Source organism: Mytilus californianus, unplaced genomic scaffold (assembly GCF_021869535.1).
Source record: "Mytilus californianus isolate M0D057914Y unplaced genomic scaffold, xbMytCali1.0.p SCAF_10, whole genome shotgun sequence".
NCBI lineage: Eukaryota > Metazoa > Mollusca > Bivalvia > Mytilida > Mytilidae > Mytilus > Mytilus californianus.
The window spans coordinates 4,321,233-4,344,372 of record NW_026262582.1 but is presented as its reverse complement, the minus strand read 5'-3'; the positions used below and the strand labels follow the sequence as shown (position 1 = coordinate 4,344,372).

The following is a 23,140-nucleotide window of genomic DNA, read 5'->3' as shown; positions in this document are numbered from 1 at the left end:
ATCTTACTTTTTAAGGCAGTTAAGGATGTTCGCTACTCTGTTTCAATATAACAAGCCTTTTAAAATACTATCTATATCTCTCCATAACACATCATGTCTCGTGGTAGCGTGTTCGCCTGGAGTGCGGGAGGTCGTGGGTTCGAACCGCGGCCGGGTTAAACCAAAGACTTTAAAACTGGTATTTGCTGCCAGAGGCGGATTTGGGGGAGGGGGGGGGGGGTTGGCAGGGGGCCCGGGCCCCCTTTCCTGGGAAACATTTGGTTGATTATATAGGGAATCACTGAAGCATGACAGGAGCGGGCCCCCTCTTAGGCAGTCAGTTGGCCCCCTCTTATGAAAATTTCTGGATCCGCCACTGTCTGCTTCTCCGCTAAGTACACGGCTTTTATGAGTAAGGTAAGAGCAAAGACTGGTCGACTCGGAGTCAGAATAATGTGGCTGGGTAAGGTGACGTGTCATCCTGCGGAATGTTACCTTGTGAACTAGCACGTTAAAATCTGGCTCATTGTGTCGGTCTAGCACAAATCAGGATTACTATTCATACTACATTAACATGTTCTCGTCCTGAATATGCATATCAATTTGCCGCTGGACGTTAAGCAGCCATCCAACATCATCATCATGTCTAAATATAGAACCAAACTATACTCAATGACTTTAGTCTTTTATACTTTATTAAATCATCCATAATATAAAATGATATAACATGTTATTACAGTTTTGTATAACTTTTCATGCATAATTGATTAGTCATTTATTAGTTATTTCATGCATAGAAGTATTTTATTTGTCCCTTTCTGAGAGTTCATGGAAAAAAGAGTGCCTGAGGACATATAAAAAATTATGACATCACACTGCAGTGTATACTATTTCATGAATATTTTATCGGCCATGATGCATTGACCTTCATCAGGAACGCTTAGAAACAACGATTTAATGCCAGGAATGTATGGAACTTGAGGAGCTACGAACAACAAGGACCTTAATTGACCTAAACCATCAAAGGTCTACTTTGCATGACGGAGTTGGAACATTCAAAGTTAGCTTATTAAAACGTTTAAACCCGCTGCATTTGTTTGCACCTGTCCTAAGTCAGGAACCTGATGTTCAGTGGTTGTCGTTTGTTGGTGTGGCTCATAAATGTTTCTCGTTTCTCGTTTTTTATATAGATTAGACCGTTGGTTTTCCTGTTTGAATGGTTTTACATAAGTCATTGTCGGGGCCCTTTATAGCTTGCTGTTCGATGTGAGCTAAGGCTCAGTGTTGAAGGACGTACTTTGACCTATAATGGTTTACTTTTACAAATTGTGACTTAGATGGAGAGTTGTCTCATTGGCACACATACTACATCTTCTTATATCTAATTATGAATAATTTTCAAATTTTATCAACGGAAGATTATAGTAAAGTATGTCAGTAGCGAACCACTGACTATACCTGGCTGGTGATACCCCAGGGATTAATAGTATGAACACTTAAAAATTAGCTAATTATTCACTGTTCAATTTGTCACTAAATATAGTCGTATGTTAAGGGATGTAAAGACTTGTTGCACAATAAGCACGTGACAATTGTTTACATACACTTTCTACATTTACACATATGAAACTATGAAAAAATAACAAGGAGTTCATAATATTTTCAAATATGACTTTTTAAACTATATGGTATAAAATTATGGAAAGAAAAGTAGGGGGAAGCGGGCAAAATTTTTAATGGCACTACATGGATTAAACCAGAGGATTCCGAATATCTGGCAAAAATTCAAAAATAAGAGGATCGAACATCCTTAAATGAGGGTCTTGACGGGAATTACAGAACATAGAATAATTAGCCAAAAAAATTAGGAATAGAAAAAAAATAGGCCAAAAAAATTAAAGAATAGAGATTAATTAGGTGCTAAAATATAAAGAATAAAGAATAATGGGCTAAATAAAGAAAGAAAGAAAAGAGAAAAATTACCACCAAATTTAAAGAACACAGAAATGAGGACACCCCACCCAGACCCTCTTTTATTGCATTTCATGTCTTTGTATTATGAGTTCGCATCCTCGTCTTTTGTTCTCTGATGGATAGCTGTCTGATACGCAATCATACCACATCTCTTCATTTTGTTTTACCTTGTGGAAAGTTGTCTCATTGGTAATCGTACCACATCTCTTTATTTTGTTTTACCTTGTGGAAAGTTGTCTCATTGGTAATCGTACCACATCTCTTTATTTTGTTTTACCTTGTGGAAATTTGTCTCATTGGCAATCGTACCACATCTCTTTATTTTGTTTTACCTTGTGGAAATTTGTCTCATTGGCAATCGTACCACATCTCTTTATTTTATTTTACCTTGTGGAAAGTTGTCTCATTGGCAATCATACGACATCTCTATATTTTATTTTTACCTTGTGGAAAGTTGTCTCATTGGTAATCGTACCACATCTCTTTATTTTGTTTTACCTTGTGGAAATTTGTCTCATTGGCAATCGTACCACATCTCTTTATTTTGTTTTACCTTGTGGAAATTTGTCTCATTGGCAATCGTACCACATCTCTTTATTTTATTTTACCTTGTGGAAAGTTGTCTCATTGGCAATCATACGACATCTCTATATTTTATTTTTACCTTGTGGAAAGTTGTCTCATTGGCAATCGTACCACATCTCTATATTTTATGTTTACCTTGTGGAAAGCTGTCTCATTGGCAATCGTACCACATCTCTTTATTTAGTTTTAACTTGTGGCTCTGCAAATGTCAGAATAATGGAAATCTCTTAGTTATAGCAGTAAAATTGTTAAAGGGGCAACATTAAATTAAAAAAGAAAATTAGGAAGGTACATGTAGCAAGTCTAACAAATCATACCACATCTCTCTTTTTTTTTTTACTTGGTGGATAGGTGTCTCATTGGCAATCACACCACATCTTCTTATTTCTATTTGACCTGATGGACAAGTGTCTCATTGGCAATCACACCACATCTTCTTATTTCTATTTGATTTGATGGACAAGTGTCTCATTGGCAATCACACCACTATTTCTTATTTCTATTTGATCTGATGGACAAGTGTCTCATTGGCAATCACACCACAATTTCTTATTTCTATTTGATCTGATGGACAAGTGTTTCATTGACAATCACACCACTATTTCTTATTTCTATTTGATCTGATGGACAAATGTCTCATTGGCAATCACACCACACCTTCTTATTTCTATTTGACCTGATGGACAATAGTCTCATTGGCAATCACACCACATCTTCTTATTTCTATTTGATTTGATGGACAAGTGTCTCATTGGCAATCACACCACTATTTCTTATTTCTATTTGATCTGATGGACAAGTGTCTCATTGGCAATCACACCACATTTTCTTATTTCTATTTGATCTGATGGACAAGTGTCTCATTGGCAATCACACCACTATTTCTTATTTCTATTTGACCTGATGGACAAGTGTCTCATTGGCAATCACACCACTATTTCTTATTTCTATTTGATCTGATGGATAAGTATCTCATTGGCAATCTCACCACTATTTCTTATTTCTATTTGATCTGATGGACAAGTGTCTCATTGGCAATCACACCACTATTTTTTATTTCTATTTGACCTCATGGACAAGTGCCTCATTGGCAATCACACCACTATTTCTTATTTCTATTTGACCTGATGGACAAGTGTCTCATTGGCAATCACACCACTATTTCTTATTTCTATTTGATCTGATGGACAAATGTCTCATTGGCAATCACACCACATCTTCTTATTTCTATTTGATCTGATGGACAAGTGTCTCATTACACCACATTACACCACATCTTCTTATTTTTTTTTTTGACCTAATGGACAAATGTCTCATTGGCAATCATACCACATCTCCTGGTGGACACTGGGGACAAGGTTTCAAATGGTTAACATTGAATTTATCTGTTTTATGTTTTAATGATATTGAAGGATGTATATCACTTCACGTATTTGTTCCTGATTCTTACAACATAAATTAACCAGAATGTATTCCCGAAAATATAACATAATTATGAACTTGAATATCAGAAATAGAAAAAAGTTTAAAAGTTCAATTAAGTTTAACGCATCGATAATGATAAACGCAGTTGTAAAATGGGATAGTTTTGGGCTATAAATTGCTTAATGTTTAGATTTATCGTACTTAAAGACAGACGTACGTTATTTAAAGAAGTTTGATCAACAGTTGTGATGCTTGTTTTAAATATGTTTAAATTAATGTGATTAAGAGTCATAACATTTGAGAATTCGTTAATTGCTACAAATTGTAGGTTTGTGGGCAAAGGGGAATGTTCCAAAGTTTGTTTGTTCAAAATAATACTTATGACGAACACTGGTTTGTCTGATTCACAAATATCATACTCGTTTGCCAGTTACATTGCTTTTTTGACCTGAATGAAACTATAGCTGATTAAGGAGGGTCTAGATGGGGTTTACAGAAGAGAGAATAATGGACCAAAAAAACACAAAAATCGACCAACAAAATAAAGAAAAGAGAATAATTGGCAAACAGTATAAAGATTAGAGAAAAATGACCTAAATAATTACAAAATACAGAAATGAAAGACCCCATCAAGACCCTCAGTAAGGGTGTCGTTGATCGGAAAATCAATACATTCTTCTGATAGAAGAATCATTTAGGAAGAAAATGAGTGACTTTGTAAGTTATACAGTCAAATAAAAATATGTTTAATTATTTTTTACTTAAGAATGTTCGCTCCTCTTGTTTTTGAATTTATTGAATAGAATGGTAGGCTATTTAAAATGGTGACTTAGATCCTTTTAGGATTGTTCAGTATACGGATATGGATAGTAAACTGTACATTACTAGAAAACAAAGAAACATTGATTAAAATGTTTTTGATCTGTTAACCGAGTCCTTGTGATTGAAACAACAATTATTTCGGAACTGTCTATCAATAGTAATCTTATCACCAATATATTTCTTTATTTTTCCCTGATAAAACATGCAGTTATAATTCAGTATACTATCGACATATATATTCGTTTGTTCTTTTATAATTGATATAACTTGAACTTAATATAAATAGAATAATAAAAATAAGTTAATGTTTCTAAAAATTGTATAAATCAGATAAAAAGATAAAAAATATTATATACCGGAGAATCAAACTCCTGATTTCTTCACAGATAAGTTTATCATGGGAACCTAGTTAAAATCACACCTGATATCGACAGTGATTATCGTTGTTCAATTTTCGAAGCAGTGAATAATACACAACAATGGTTGCGTTATAATATTTAACAGCATCGCCATTCTATGGTTAAAATACGGGTGCTACTTATGTAGCAGGAGCTTTATAGCTTGTTTAGCTTAATAATAGAAAAACAATTATCAAGTAATGTGCTTACAATAATTTCAATAAGATACATTTTTGTATTCCGCTATGGAAATAGAATTAATAATAATAATGAATTTTAATGTTATTGTAATATTAGGAAACAAAGGTAGTTGTCAAAATTAATTGGTGTCAAATCATGTGTATTTAAAGAAATTCTGATATATTTTCATACTGATTGTGATTTTTTCCCGCGAGTGTGACCTATAGAATTATACTTATTACCGGGTTTGTACTTACATGAACAATACGACAGTGCCGCATGTGGAGCAGGATCTGCTCACCCTCAAAACGATCTTTAAAATAAGAAAGATTGTCTTTAAACTTGCTATCATAATTAAGCAGTGAATGAAAATGTACGAGGCACGTTCTCGTAAAAAGCAAAAACATTTCAAATGCCATTTCCGAATTTGCTAGAAAAATCAGCTACGCGATTAATCTGGCTATAATCTGACAATATATCTGTACTATTAGTATCGAAAATAGCAAAATTTCAATATTAAAAAAACACTTCGTAGTTTTTGAATATTTGTACTATTTGATACCGTAACGATTGATAGCTGTGTAAACACGGTAGACTATATGAGGTTCTGGGGTTTACATAATACAAATTATGAGCACAAAATTAAGAATAGAGTTACACGAACCAACAATTGAAGAATAGAATGGGGTACTAAATTGTAAAGAAGAATAATTCAGCAGGATAACAGAATGGTCTCGTGTATCCAGAGTTCAAATTACTTTATAGATACATCGGTTACAAATAAAATAAATTATGTGAGGTGTTTATTTGTCTGATGTTGTTGAGATGATGTCTATAATCATAATTGATAACACTTTTCAATCATGTTATCATTTAACGATTCGTCAAATATTTTATGATGATACGCACGAGACGACACGTAGCACGTTATAGGCACGCGCAATGTCAATTAACTCATAGTCGTAAAGCAGACGATTGGTAATATACTTTTTTTTCTGTTTTGATCTCGTGTTTCGTTATGATCTATATAAAACCTTTTGTTTGTGAGGCGCCAGTAGGTTGATAATTAACTCGTCAAACGACGCACACTATCACACTTATCCTCAGGTGCAAAGTTCAAAGAAAAAGAATTTTTGTAATTAATACATAGCAAATGATATTTCAATCATAATAAATTGCCGATTATTCGATGTTGTACTGAGTTGATAAAGGTAAAATGTGTACAATCTATTTTAGTAGCTGGCTATATCAACAAACGAAAAGTGAAAGGAAAAACATCTTCTAGATTATATTATTTACACTAAACAATCTAGACAAATATCCTTCTTGCCATTAAGTCTTACATTATAGATGTAAAGAGCAGTGAATTCCTAAGACTTGCATACATATATATAGAACAATAAGTTTACTATTATATGTTATTGCATCATAAATTAGAATTAGTACAAGATTATAATTGTCATACCGATACATGGAGAATTGGATATATATGATAATTTATCAAACCGTTTCGTAATCGGAACTGATCAAATCTATTGCTGACTTTTCCAGTTGTCAGATTTATTTACCATCTCGTGAGATTGGAAAAGATTCAAATAACGGCATATTGGAACGTTATTACCGATTTATTTTCAGCAAATGTGAAAATAGTTTTTTATGTAGTTATATTATGCTTTTATAGAAAAAAAAAACCAAAACATTCAGATATAAAAAACCAACCGCCATTTCTAAAGTTTTATTGTGTTTTTGTTGTATAACACTATTTTCCACATGGGATCATTTTTTTGTCTACAAGAACAAACCGACGCATTGTACTTATTCACAAGAGAGAAGCTTTTTGAATTTATAATTTCCGTTTTGATTGATGTTTGATTGCCAAAGATTCATGCAATTTGGAGTGATGAAATGTAAAGCGTAGTTTTTTTATTATGTACATGTGTTGCTGTTAGTGTAAGTGGAAGAAAACTTATATTTATGCATGTTTTCTTCAATAAAATCCTCACATCAAAGGTCGCATAAAATATATATTATGCTCTAAAATCCTTCCATTTTGAATTTTTAGAAACTCGGATCTGAATCGGTACTATTTTGATGAAATGTTTTCTGAAACTACGGATTGACGAAGAGAACGGAAATGCATCTCTTGGGATTTTCAAGAGGCTGTTACATATTATGTTAACCTTTGGTGAAGGTCTTGTTTTTAAGATGACAAGTATTGCTTACAGCTTTATGAACAATAAAAGTACCGGATATAACAATGATAGTGAAAATAGCAGACGGTGTACAGAAGTATTTTCCGGAAGTAAGAATCGTAGTGTTAGCGTTAGTGACGTCACATCAAGAGGTGGGACATTCCCAAAACAAAATAGAAGGAGATCATCAAAACATCGGCGGCATCCCATAAAGGTGAGTACAATTTTTAAATTGTTTTTAGAAAGTAAAAGTAGATTAGCATGTTGACAAAAAAATTTACATGTATGATACAAACTATTTACGCGGTTTATTTTTTTCTTACCCTATTGATAAAATTGTACTCACTATGTCTACTGATAAAACGTCAATATCACTAGATGGAGAATTTTTCAACAGTCAAACTCCAAAACATATAAACACAATTAGTACTACAAATAAAATACAAGATAGAACAAAATCAAAAGCAAAACGAAATATAAAATATACTAATAAACAAACATTAAAAATAAACTATTCAAGGATACAAGGCTTAAAATTTGCTACATCAGAGCGGGTTTTGTCTACATAAGACCCACCAGTGGTGCTCAAATAAAAGCAGATCGAAAACAAAATATAAGTCGTAGACCATTGATGATCAAAAAAGCCATTAGTTGGTTATATTTCTGAACAAGGCATTGCATGGCAATTTATACAATGGGGGAGGTAGATTAACCTTAATAATGAAAAAAGTAATAGCAACATGTCAGAGATGGTTGAAATTTGAAGGAAAATAAGTCTAGTTTAACCCCGCTTCCGTTTCATGTGCATGTCCTAAGTCATTGGTTGTCTTATGTTATCTGAATGGTTGTTTTTGCTATATATGGATATATATAAAATTGAGAATGGAAATGGGGAATGTGTCAAAGAGACAACAACCCGACCATAGAACAGACAACAGCAGAAGGTCATCAACAGGTCTTTAATGCAGCGAGAAATTCCCGCACCCGGAGGCGTCCTTCAGCTGGCCCCTAAACAAATATATATACTAGTTCAGTGATAATGAACGTCATACTAAACTCCAAATTGTACACAAGAAACTAAAATTAAAAATAATACAAGACTAACAAAGGCTAGAGGCTCCTGACTTGGGACAGGGGCAAAAATGCGGCGGGGTTAAACATATATACATGGTTTTGATGACAGGTCTTTGCTTGTTTTTGTCCAATTTAGTATGGTCCGCCTAAAACGAAAGGTCATTATGTTTTTCGGTCTGTGCGTCTGTCCGTCTTTTCATCCGTTCGTCCGTCCATTCCTCCGTCTGACTGTACATTCATCCGTCCGTCTCATTTTGGTTAAAGGGAGGTTATTAGAATAACGTTTTGGTTGAAGAAAGTGTGGTCATATCAACTTAAAACTATGTACACATTATGAAATAAACTTTTAACAATGTATACCAAATTATGGTTTTGACCTGTATTTCGCGGTTCACTAAACATGGAAATGTGATAGTGTCATGTGGAATCATATTGTTGTTCAAATGTTTTTTTGTATTCGGGGGCAATCAGTTCCTTAGCAATTTTAGCTCAATATACCAGAACGTTGCTTTAATAAATCCGTTATGAGTTTCTTTTTTGCATAGTATATATTGCATACAGCCATTTCAATTTCTAGTTTACAAATGGTATTTTCATTGTTCGAGATACAATTAAACATAACATCTCGTCATTTGAATGTTTTAGTGCAATGATTTTGTTTTGTAAAAAAGGATAAAATATCAACAGAATATCACCATTGATGGTAGAACTATATGAATACAAAAATATATAGCCTCGTTTATTAAATACAGGTATGGAAACTTTTGTGATTCTCACGGTAAAAAAGATAATCCGTTCCTAAAAATTTTACAGTTGACAATATAATGGAATTCTATATGACTGTCATACAAGTAAGAGGTTTAGCTAGCTATCAAACCAGGTTTAATCCACCATTTTCTACTTAAGGAAATGCGTGTTCCAAGTCAGGAAAATGACAGTTGTTTTCCATTCGTTTGATGTGTTTGAGCTTTTGAATTTGCAATTTGCTAAAGGACTTTCCGTTTTGAATTTTCCTTGGAGTTCGTTTATTTTTGTTATTTTACATTTTTCTGACAAGATATGAGTAAGTGCTGGTGAATAAATTTCATTTCGGGATTGTTTCAGAGTCAATATGTTATGTGATTAAACATATTATTTGTGATAGTTATCAAGCAGGATCTGCTTCCTTTCCGGAGCATCTTTTGATGGAGTTCGTGTTGCTCAGTGTTGCTCAGTCTTCGGTTTTCTATGTTGTGTTTTGTCTACTGCTGTTTATCTCTTTTTTTTTCTTTTTTAGCCATGGCGTTGTCAGTTTATTTTCGACTTATGAGTTTGAATGTCCCTTTGGTATCTTCCGCCTCTCTTTTATCAAATGATGTTTCCATATTACGTGCAGCTAGAAATTAAGATTCACAGCAATAATTTAATAACCAAGTCGGTACAATTTGTCCTAATCAGAATACCTATATTTTGATGATATAATTTATTACCAGATCAAACACTATTGTATGATCTTTGAATATGATTTTCTTTATCGGTATTAGCAGTTATAATTTTGTTTTTGATAATTTAGAACCTAACTAAATGTGTGTTTCTATACAGTTATGAACACTGATGGTTCTACATCCTGTCGATATTTTGTACATAATTCGTGCATTTCTCAAACTGTTTATGATAGTTTAGTGGACATCCTGTTGTATAAATTTGCAGGCAAGAATTTTTAGTTGCACTAAACCAACTTGTAAACATGTTCGTGTACGATCATAATCTGAATGGAAATGCTATGATGGAAAGTTCGTTTATCCTATTGCGGAGTACCGAATGTGTTCCTCCGTTAATCGATCAGTAAAATAACAAAACACATTTCTATAATTTTCTGCCTTGGTATGGAGTTTACATAGCAATGTTTCCTAGAGCATTTTTCGAAATGACTAATATACTTTAAAACCATTGTACTTTTTTTATATCTGATATATCAGTATTCCGAAATGCTTTTTCTTAACTAGTTTTTATTAGTTACTTTTGCCTTTACCTTTGTTTTTAACTAACTAAGATAAAAGTTGAGATAATGGAAAGTTGTTTGTCAATTACTTGCTAAAGGAAGATCGTTGGTAGTGTTTAATCAATTACTTGCTGATGACATATCGTTGGTAGTGTTTAATCAATTAGTTGTTGATGGCAGATCGTTGGTAGTGTTTAATCAATTAGTTGTTGATGGTAGGCCTGTGTCTGGATAATTAATTTTCAACTAACTCCATTTCAGAGAATGCATATTAAGATTTTAACATGCTGCATGTCTATTATCAAATCTATTAAATATAGGCAATGTAACAGTGAAATCTGTTTAAACCGAATCTTGCTTAAACCGAAAACCTGTCTGAACCAAACATGTTCTTAAGTCCAGTCATATCAATCTTAATGCGTTGTGAACCTGATTAAAGCGAACATCTTCCAAAACCGAACAAAAACTTAAGTCCCGAAGAGGTTCGGTTTAGACAGGTTTCACTGTAATATGAATTCAGATGCTTATAGTGACACTTATCTATAAGTATTATTCTCTATGACGAGAAACCGAAGTGAACGCATATCTTTCTTGTGTATTAAAACCGCCTCGGTGGTCTTGTAGTAGCTTGTTCGCCTCGAGTGCGGGAGGTCGTGGGTTCAAACCACGGCTGGGTCAAACAAATATTTTAAAATTGGTATTTGCTGCTTCTCCGCTAAGCACGTGGTTTTAAGGAGTAAGAGCAAAGACTGGTCGGCTTGGAGTCAGAATAATGTGTCCGGGCAAGGTGACATGTCATCCTGCGGACTGTTAACTTGTGAGCTAGCACGTTAAAAATCCGGCGCAGCGTGTCGGTCTAGTACAGGGTAAATATTCATATTACATTAACATGTTCTCGTCCTTATATGCATATTGATTTGCAGTTGGACGTTAAGCGGCCATCTATCATCGTCATCTTGTGTATCGAACTTTATATTTTTAGTAAATATAAGAAGAAATGTAATGAGATGTGTCATTGCAACAAAATATAAACTAAAAATTTAGCTCAAACTTATTCATTATAATATTTGGGTTTTTTCTTCTTGACGATACTTTCATTTGTTTCTGAAATTCATAACTCCTTTGAGCACCAATAGTGTTCCAAACTGGCAATGTTATGAATTTTGTCAATTCTCTGTAAGCCCTTATAGGTTCTGATTCTCTGGAATTTTTCTTTGGTTTCAAGTCTTCCTGATGATAGTTATTCAGAAGTTGGTATCATTCGTTTATATAGTATCCCAACTTTATAAATTGTGTCCAACATAGTATGATATGGAAAAATCCGGCACCACCTATTAACTTTTACTCTGACGTTTTAGTTTTTTGTTCTGTTTATAATTCATTTTTACTGTAGAGAAATAAAAGCATTAAATAAAGGCAACAGTAGTATACCGCTGTTCAATAGTCATAAATCGATTAACAGTACTAAGTTTACTGCACCAGATGCGCATTTCGACAATAAATGTCTCTTCAGTGATGCTCGTGGCTAAAATGTTTGAAAATCAAAAATTATCAAAACATTGAAGACCTGATAAAACAAAAATGAACAAACAGTAAAGCAAAAAGCCGGGCAATGGATCAGAGTTTTGCATGAGGGTGGTGATATATTCCTTAATTTAATATGCTTTCCAAAATTTTGTAATAGTAAATTTAAATAACACAATATCTTCATGCCAGTACTGAAGAACTAGCTACTGGGCTGGTGATACCCTAGGAGACTAAAAAGCCCACTAGCAGAGGTATTGACCCAGTGTTAGTACATTGTAATAACAATAACTATAATTTAACCTTACACAGACAGAACAATCTTGTCTGTCTCTTGGTTTGAATAATTCTCTTTCACAATGACAATTATGAAACCTTACCAATATGTGTTTCCCAAATTTTGACATTTATTTAACTATTTATGGTTCACATTCTATATAATATATATAAGCACGAATCCTCCTCTACCATTCTTTACGCTTGTGTTCCTATTTTCTACTGACCACACATTTTTTCTTTGACGTAAATGATGTTTTACGCTATATTTGTTCTATCCTAGGATGGGTCTAGACTGGATGTTTTTCGGTTTTTTTTTGTAATTTTGTTTTACATTATTTACATACGTAAGGCTCCAAATTTTTTTTTATCTATGTCGTCTTAAAGAAATACAGTCATATTAACAAAAAGCTTAATTTGTTTTAATATTTCTTTCCCCGTACTGTATGCGAACACATAACATACTTTACCTCCTTAAGTCTTAATCAATCATTTGAAAATAGGAGAAATTACAATAAACCCTGTTTTTTTCAAACAAATCACTTCATGCACTTTCTTATCTTTATAGATCTGGATAAAAAGATTGTACGCTTAAAAAACTGTTTACATTGCATGAGGTGTTAAGCTTTTCTTCATCTCATAACATTTGAGAATTAAATAACACGTTATAGGTTTACGTCGTCCGAAGCGCTTTCCTTGATTTACCTCCTCGTGAACATTCAAACCAAACGATTTGCCAAAGATGTATGAATACATAATTATACGAAGAGCTATATGACTAAAAGGGACATATAACAATAGCAAAATTCATGTTACGCCATCTTTTCCTGAGGGAGTTAGAACGATAGTTATCTTAAATCATTTGTAAACTAATCAAAGGTGAATATAAGAAAATTATGTCATAAATCATGTCAGTACCTAAGCAGTATCATTTCATATCAATTTGAGATGATATATATCTGTATTTCAATCTATTAACTAGACGATACTTAAGAAGTCTTTTAAGGGCGTCACCGATCTAGGGAATTTCTGATTTTTTTATATCCAGTTGCTAAGTAGGTCAGATGTAGCGATACAAACACACTTCAACACAATAAACTATCAGTAATCGTTTGTAGAGTGTTTCACACATATATTCACTAGAAAACCAAAGTCCTCGCTTCGGTACTGATATGATTTATAACATACATTTCTTAAATTCTCAGCTGATAAATTGAAACAAAATATTAAAAAATATCGAGTTCCGATTATTCATTTTATATAAAAAGAAGATGTGGTATGATTGCTAATGAGACAACTCTCCACTATAGACCAACTGACACAGAAATTAACAACTTTAGGTCACCGTACGGCCTTCAACAATGAGCAAAGCCCATTTATGTTCGTTTTGGTCATTTAGCTTCTCGCGTTTGCAGGTATTCCTTTTTTGTTTGTTTTCTTTGGTCATTTATAGTCCCTAGTATTCAAGTATTCATACATCTTTGGCTTTTATTTTGTTTTTGTTTGATCGTTCCCGATGAAGGTTAATCCAGAAAAGCGCTTTGGTCGCACAAAAAATTTCAACAAAAAAAAGAAGTAAACCACAACCAGTTTTAGATACTAGAGTTATGGTATTAGATCTAACATTCTGCTGTCGTTAAAACTTTCAATTCAACTTTTGAGATCATTACCCTATGCTCGTAGCTAAATTTTAAATATTATAATTTTTCATATAATTTACTTTCATATATGTGTCACAAAATTTGAGTTTACTTTGAACAGACACTTATTGGTTCATTACAGTAGAGACATTTTCCTTGAAACTATTTCCAGACTTAAAAAATGTTGTCAAAACAACCTTTTACAAGTCTAAAGCAGATTGATAAAAAACAAACCCATTCGACTATTAGCCCAATACATTTTTGATATTTAACATGCATGTACAGTATATGATCTGTACATGTATAATTACAGCACCTTTGTAAATTGTGGACTTTCAAATGAAACTACTTTTTAAATTATAGGAGTAAAAATTTCTAAATTACCAAACTTTAATTTGTACATACGCATTCACTGTGTTTATAGAAGCTGTATACCAACACAAATGTTAATGAAAACTTCCGACAATTGTCCTCTCTTCTACTCTTTTTTTATTTCCATTGCCATTTGTTTAAGGTAAAAAAACAGGAAAATTTTACAATTCACTTTCACGAACTCTGATTTTTTTGGAACATTTATCTAATAGCTACAAAACGACTTATCTCTTGTTTGCATCTAATATTGAGAAATTACAAAAACCTGGTGTGTTTTCTTATCTTTACAACTCTTAGATTAAAAAACGATAAATCAGAAACAAAATACAATATATTTTGCATGTGGTGTTAAGCTTTTGTTCATCTGATAATACTTTAGATCAATAAAAGAAATGTTAAGATATATATATTACAATTTATTAATATCGATAGGTATTTTTACTTAAATTGGTGTACATATTTAGACGATACTTACGAAGTCTATCAGAGGAGTCGACGATCTAAGGGATTTCTAACTTTTATTTCTAGTTACTAAGGAGGCAGAGATGCATTATGTGCACAAATGTTGCAGAACAAACACGCTTCAACGAAATGAACTATCATTAACTGTTTGAAGAGTGTTAACATATATATTTATCAAATACACATTTTCAGTGTTCAAAATGCTTTATTTAGCCGGAGGTGGACCGACCAGGAGGCACAATACCGTAGTTAGTTTTGAGAGATTTTCTCCTTATGTCGAAAATAAAATCGCACAATTTGGTTTTTTTTTCAAATATTTATGAGTTTTTCCACTTTGTCGATGCTTCTTTTATGTAAATAATTGAATAAAATATCTTTTACAGACGTTCGTTAATTTTTTATGTTGTACACATTTGACTCATTTGTACATACTTTCTTTTTATTGTTTTATCGTGTAAAGGAATACAGATTTGGTTTAAGAATACCATGTCATATGTAGATTGTATATGTGTATGTGTTTGGATTTGCCACATATATTTGTAAGTCAGGTATCATGTAGAAGGACAAAAAATAATCTTTAAAAATAGAAACAGAATAAATATTTATGCAACAAACCATTTACCGTACCATTTTTTAAATTCTCCTCTGCTATATAAAGAGTAGAAAATGTGGTATGATTGCCAATGAGACAACTCTCCACCATGACATAGAATTTAACAACTATATGTCACCGTACTACCTTTAACAATGAGCAAAAAAATACTGCATAGAAAGCTTTAATAGAAGAAATGACAAATGTAGAACTGTTTATTTTACTGATGAACAGTATCTAACTGTATTTTCACAATGATGTCATTAAATGTTATTTGATATCCTGAATGTATCATTATTTATCATGAAACAAGGATAAATTGCCAAAAGACCACCTTCTAAACTGTTTGGTGCTATCATTTTGCATTAACCATAATATTATGGTGTAAATAAGATACGCCCGTACTATCTCACACCCTCGTGTGTGTGTTTAATACGTAAATACCCTTTCAATAATCTAATAGAAAAATCATTCAGTATATTCTATCAGATACAATCTCAGCAAGTTGGAAAGGGAAACCTCATTAATTAAGGGAACACTTATACAGAAACCATTCTAATGAACAGGTATACTAATAAGTAAAATAAGTAAAGACATACGGACACCATTGATATCTTTTCTTCTTTAACTTGTTCAACTTGTGGAATCTATTCGTCTCTATACAGGTAATGTTGGTTCTCAAGATTAAAGACTGCACAGTGATTTGGTGCGGCCACGATTAAATGATACGGTCATCAAAGTAACAAATTGTATTAACACCAAGGCTGGATTTCCATTGGCCGAAAACTATTCACAACGGTTTTATGTAAATAGAAAAATTGAATTGATTTAGAACAAACCTTTCTAAAATTGTCCGTTTATCAATTTTGACATTATAAAGAAACTAAGATTTCAACTCCCTAAACCAATAGAGAGGCGAAAGATACCAAAGGGACTTTCATACTTTTGATGGATTTTGCCTCTCTTAGGTCCTTTTTGGTTATACAGCTCTTCAACTGATTCGGTTCTCATACATCCTTGCCTTTCAATTTTAGATCGACCTTAAGCATTCTTGATGAACGTAAATCCAGAAAAGCTCTTCGGACGTATACAATTTATAACGTGTTGTTTTCATTTTTAACTCTTTTGCTAAGGTAGTGTTTGGTTTTAACGCACCACTGTGTTGGGTTTCACCAGCTTATGTTTCTATCGTTCATAATGAACGTATGCAATGAACAGGTATTATCAATTGCTTCTACTGTTTGGGTTTGGTATATTTTTAGTTGTGGACATGTTCCAGATAATGCAAAAGAAGATGATAATATCAAAAACTTAAAGTACTCTCAGGTTTTCAATTTTAAATTTGTATTTTGAAAATAAATGTATCCAAATAACTAAGAACCTGTGAAATTAACAGTAAACGAAAAGCAATTAAAATGTAGCAAAACGTAAAATCACAAAAATACTGAACTCCGAGGAAAATTCAATCGAAAAGTCCCTAATCACATGGCAAAATCAAATGACAAAACACATCAAACGAATGCAAGACAAAGTATCTACTAATTATGTTAGTTACAGAATTCTATGAAACGATTCCATTCTAAATGATATGAACTATTGAATCCTAGTTGTGAACACACCACACAGCATTCCATTGTATCATTTGACTTTTTGCGTTTCAAAATTATCTAAGCAAAGATCATCGAAACTTTGGTCAATTAATTGTCATATCGCACAATTTTAGAAAATCTTCAAGAAATGAAGAGACATTAAGATGAAAAACTTAAATTAATTGGCAAAATAGCTTTTATTATAACAAAATTGGCTGGATACTACCGACAGACTTGCAGCCATAATGCGTGTGCAGATCATCAATCAAATTATACTTATGAGTAGGCTAAACAGACATGTCAGAATTCATGATCATCAACTTTCACAATGAATCGATGTGTTAATAGCGATAATTTAAGAATCATTTGAAATACCAGGCTTTTCCACCCTTACCTAGGATCAGATGGTCGTAGCCAAATTTGGCAAAACTTTTTAGATTTGGATTTTTCAATGCTCTAAAACTTCGTAAATGGTTTGGCCTTCCTACTAATATGATTTGATTCCCATTAAGGAGTCTTACGTAAAACAATCAAAGATATTTTAGGAATAGAACAAACATGGGAAAATATTCTATTTGTATTTTTGTCATACCGCATTTCTGTATTCTTGTGAGTGCTAATTGTGTACCCCGTCTTGTTGATATGAAACATATTTTTTTTCAACCTTTCGCAAAGATGAAAAAGCATCCTACGAAACAATTTGGTTTAAGTGACGTACTTTCACTTAATAACATTGCAGCGGGCACTTGCTTTTAAAAATAAAATCCAGTGAACTTGCGATTAATGATATAACCAATAATTGAAGACCTGTTTCACATTTGTATCTTTTGTTTTAAATTAGACACATATTAATATTTCAATACAAGAAAAACCAAAACATTTGACAACCAAGAATGCAAACTAGTACCTTTGATAAATTAAAGGCAACAATAGTTTATCGATATTCCAACTCTGAACGGAGCGGAACCGGAGGCGTCGACAGGGTATAAGGATCTCCTTTTATGATTGTAACCTTGACGACTTCGGTTTTTCCCAGTGGTCACATTCCATTTCTTAAAAGTAACAAACCCTTTCCTTAGCTGAAAACGTTAACATATTTTGTTGATACGTAACGCGCGTGCATGTCCCTTTTGTACGAATTTCATTTACATGGATGAACTCCTTAACAAACCAAAAATATACTAGCAGGTATAGGAGAAAGAATGACTTAAATCGACTATTTACAAACTATAACGTAGTCTATCACGAATTGATTGGCCTATACGATGTGTCTTTATCTCAACTCACGAACGACATGCATATTATGAGACTCCTACCTTGTCGATGCATCCGGGCTCGCTCATATTGTATTGCAAGCGATTCCTGCTAGTGTTTTGTTTACCCTTTGTAGGTTTAGTATCAATACGTTTACGTCATGCATTTTTCGATGGCGTCCTTCTTGTTTTTCTTTATCTACATTTTCATATTTGAGGATATGGTTTGCAATGCTTTCACTTAATTTTGAACAGTGACTATTGCCAGTTAATTGCATTTAAGAAAATGAAAATTTAAATTTAGTATATTGCGTTCCAATATCTGTAAATGTAGTAAATATTATTCAATTACTGTCTTTTGATGAGGTAAATGTGTGGTTTTATTGACTTTTGAAAAAACTGATATTCACTGAGGCCAACGGCCGAAGTGAATGTCACTAGGTTTTTCAAAAGTCAATTAAACCACATATTTACCGAAACAAAAGACAGTAATTGTTTTATTCCATGTTCCGAGCGAGAAAAATATGTATAAAATAACAGTTATTTACCAAAACCAACTAAACGTCAAACATTGTATCGTTATTATACACATAAAAGCACGCGACGTTTTGCGCGGTGAATATACTTTTTCCGCAGGTGAATATGCTTATTTATTCATAATCCCATTCATATAGAAAAACCTACTAAAATTCTATCAATATGGAATATTTCAATTTATTTTAAACTGAAAATCTCTCTCTCTCTCTCTATTAAGTACCCTATGCTGTACCTGTTTTTTCAATGTTATATAACATTGCATTCTGTCTCTATCTCATTAGAAAGTTCCACTTTAGTATTGTAAGTAGTACTCTATACTCGTTAATTTCATTGAAGATCAATATTACGTAATATATGTATATTCAGTACGTTTATAAATTTGGAGTCTTTTCAAATTTCGTTGACGCCATTATACTTTATGAATTAATGCATTGCACTAATTAATTCATTTGCTCATATCAATCAACTTTTTAATCACGTCAAACGAAGAGATTAATATAAACACACTCCTGATTACGTACACTCTATTTGACGCAAAGAAACCCCCAAAATGCATTTTTACTTTTCTACATCACGAAAAGAGGAGATGAAAATAAATAAGCGACAACTTATAATCAATCATGAATCACAGAAATTTGAAGAATTTTCCAATTAGTGTTAGTTTTGCGTCACTTGGTTTTATGAAGACGAAACGCACGTATACCGTATCGAATTATAGACCTGGTATCTTTGATGTGTTTTTAAACTTGAATAATTATTAATTTTCTTTTTCCTTTAAACTTCTTAACGAGACAAAATGACGTGAAAGTTAGTTTTGCATCTCTTGTCTTTCCAAATTACCCTTTTATAAGCCATATACCCCCTGTAAGCAACCGCTACATCAATTGATTTAAAGGTGAACACAACCGGAGCGGTTAATAGTGAGAAATTATATATCTTCTTTGTCAAAGAAAGCATCGGTACATATCCCCCATTTCAAAAGTCATTTTACCATAATGACGATATCCAACATTAAACCCTAGCTAAACTCTCTAAATCCCTCATGGGTGTTTCATTTGTTTGCTAAGTGTAACAGTAGAGCATGATTTTCTACGAAAACTACAAAACCTCCCGCTCTTCCAAGACTTGAAATAACACTTCATAAAATTGCTTTTCCGGTTGACTTTTATGGATTTATCTTCATCAGGAAAGCTATTACAACTAAAAATATCAGCCAAGAATTTATAAATATCTCAGCACGTGAAAATCAATATAACCAATAAACTCATCTTATATAGCAGCATTAAAATGGATCAAAGGGGTCCTAAATGGATATCAAAGTCACCTATGGTCAACATTGCCTTATGGAGTAAGATCATTACCTTTTCTAAATTTATTTCTCAATTTATAATCGGAGCTCGAATTTAATTGCAAAATGTTGTAATACATCATTTCAGTACCGAAGCACCAACTACTGATCTGATGATACTCTCGTGGACTAATAATCCGCCAGCAGCGGTAATGAAATTGTGAACGCTAAAAAATGAAAATAACAAAGCTTATAATTAATGAAGGATTATATTGCAAAACTAGGGAGTTATATAATGTCTTTACACTTTAGGTTAAGGTTAATCCAGTTAATAGACAGATATGTCGACTGATGAGTTTTTTTGTCCCTTTGGTATCTTTCGCCTCTCTTTGACATTTTCAAACATTTTGTTTTCAGAAATACTTAGCATATGTTATATCGTACTTTTATAAAACTAAACAAACATGCTTATACGGTGATATATTTAGTACTTGTGGTGTGTGTTGTGTGTGATTAAAGTGTCAAAATTATTGTTCAATCTATAGATATCGTTCTTATCGCATTATTGCCTAATTACACACCAGAAAGCAGTGTCGTATGTGCAAAGCATTAAAATGATACATAGACGAGTATATTTGTATATAATTATATGTGTCCTTGGCGAATTGTGTGAACGTCTAATGTAATGTACATTCCATAAGCTAACTAGCTAAACTGACAACAGTATTCACTACAGTAAAAAATCCATAAATAACAAGCTTCTATCTAACCGAGACTTTGGGGCAAACAAGGTAGGTAACTTTTTTCTCTCAGAGATTGTTTTCATGGTGAGTTTGGTCTCGTTTTGATAACAAATGTCGCGTGACCTTGGCGTGAGGTGGCCTGATTTCATTTAGATTTTATATACTTTCGATAAATGACACATGCAGCAACTTTCGGTTGAAAATATTTTTTTAAAAACTGTTCTGGAAATAACGGTTGTCTTGTCAAGAGAAAATTATATTAAACCATAATGATTCTTGAGAATTTTGATACAGTTTTGTATGACGGTTTTGTTGAAATGTAAAACATATCTTAATACTTAATAAAGTTTAATGCTGGATGCACTAGAACGACAGCCTAATATGAGGTTTTATGTGATTTCAAGCATCATACCCGTCAATGTATGAAATTTGTATATATACACTCCACCTTCTTTCCATGCGAGACTTTTGAAATATTCTTTTAACTACTGGACAACCTTAACCAGCTTAAATCCTAAATGTTATAAAAGCAATAAAAAAATCATTTATTCCTTTTCAAGCAACTTTTAAAATTCTATAGTGATTAAAAGGCCAGATTGCTGGAAACCATTTCTATAATATGAAGATTACCTACCATTAGGATGGGAAACAGTGAATCTGATATTGTTGAGCTACCACATACAGACCACCACAAAAGACTCCAGCTTCATATAAAAAGGAGGAAAAAGGCATGTAAATAGATTACACTTGTTTAATTTTTATCAAATCGTCTATAAATTTTACATGTACTGAGAGTTTAAAAACAAATAATAAACAGAATATTAATTGGCAAGTTCCTAAATGGTGGAATGACAATATGAGAACGCATATGTTTGAAACAAGAAACTAGCAGAGGTTAAAGGATAATGTTATTCAAAATTTATTTAGTCTTTATATCGTCTTTATTGAAGGACTTAAGCATCCTTCAGTATATATAAAAGAATAATTAATTGATAACATCATGCATGATGAAGTTAATAGAGCTGACACGTTCTAAACAGAAATGTATACCTGTCTAATTAAGGTGGTACATAACACTACAGGGAGATAACTCTGTAAAAATCAACTGAATGTTTTAATCCCGTTCTATTGTTAAGGAAATATTAAGCTTCTCAATGATCAAAATTAGTGTTTGTCAAACTGCTATATATCCAATGAAATTTTTCCCATAAAGTGTGTGGTTCAAGTTTTTTGAAATTTTAATATTTTTGTCAAAGGGTCAAAGTAAATGTTTTGTCAAAATTTTATGAAAATTAAACGAGCCAAATTAATTTTAGTCAAGGTGCTTGGTACCACCTTAATCAAAATGCCAGATGATCTTTTGGATGACAAGTTACTTCCTTCAATTGTCGTATTGGAGAAAAAGTAAAATACCAAAAATACCGAACGCTAAGGGAAATTCAGAATGGAAAGTCCCTTATCAAATGGAGTTTATCCTCATATTTGTATATTATTTAAGATAAGGAGATCTGGTATGATAACTATTGATTTAACTATCGAGCAGAGACCGAAGGACGAAAACGTTAATATCTAATCAAACGTTAATATCGTCATCTGCCCTTCATCAATGATAAGTGGCCTGTATTTGTGCAACAAGGTAAGGAAGGACAATTAAAAATGAAAGATATAATTAACAGTCTTGATGCAAGTTCATCTGGTTAAATCTAAAGCAATTAAAGCAGGAAGATAAAGATTTAAAGTGTTCTTCTGTCCATTAGTCTAAAAGAGGCATATGAACATATTTCTATACGTGTCGTTCAGTAATGTTTTCCTCACATTGACTTGTCAGAAAACTTTTTTCAGAGTTAAGGCTTAACGTTTGAACGTATATTTGTGAACAAGTACATGCAATTTTTTAATGTTTAACTTTCGGTTTTGTTGTAATGTAATATAAATGTTTCTTTTCGACGGAAGCAAAGGCTGTAGTATGGTATTTTGTCAATTTACGAGAATGTGAAAACCAAGAAGATATAAGAACCGAAACAATTGAAGAGCTAAATGACCCGAAAGGACCTAATATTAATAGGCGTATTTTTATATAAGATCAACTTTAACTGCAACTTCGAAAAAGGTATACTTTTGATTCTAGAAGTTAACATTCCTCCAAATGAAAAATATAAATTTGGAAAATAGGCACTGTGACAAAGTCCATTTGCAAATAGACATGGACTAACTTTAATATGTATACTAAAGCTTTTAACTTAAACACATATTT

The 23,140-nt window shown here is 32.6% G+C and overlaps 1 protein-coding gene and 1 long non-coding RNA gene across 3 annotated transcripts in view; one reads left to right on the top strand and one right to left on the bottom strand.

The window, feature by feature from the left end:
- Positions 1-3,131: 3,131 nt before the first annotated feature.
- On the bottom strand, positions 3,132-3,774 carry LOC127719034 (uncharacterized). The gene is made up of 3 exons (XR_007990123.1): positions 3,663-3,774; positions 3,439-3,494; positions 3,132-3,158 (listed from the first exon to the last, which is right to left on the bottom strand). It is a non-coding gene; the product is annotated as an uncharacterized LOC127719034 (long non-coding RNA).
- Positions 3,775-6,546: 2,772 nt separating this feature from the next.
- The window catches only part of LOC127717484 (cys-loop ligand-gated ion channel-like), a 49,774-nt gene continuing 33,180 nt past the window's right edge, over positions 6,547-23,140 (top strand). For both annotated transcript variants that reach the window (XM_052223150.1, XM_052223149.1), the window contains exon 1: positions 6,547-7,769. In XM_052223150.1, coding sequence (XP_052079110.1) covers positions 7,455-7,769 — 315 coding nt within the window. In that variant the 5' untranslated portion in view covers positions 6,547-7,454. The remainder of the gene's footprint in view (positions 7,770-23,140) is intronic.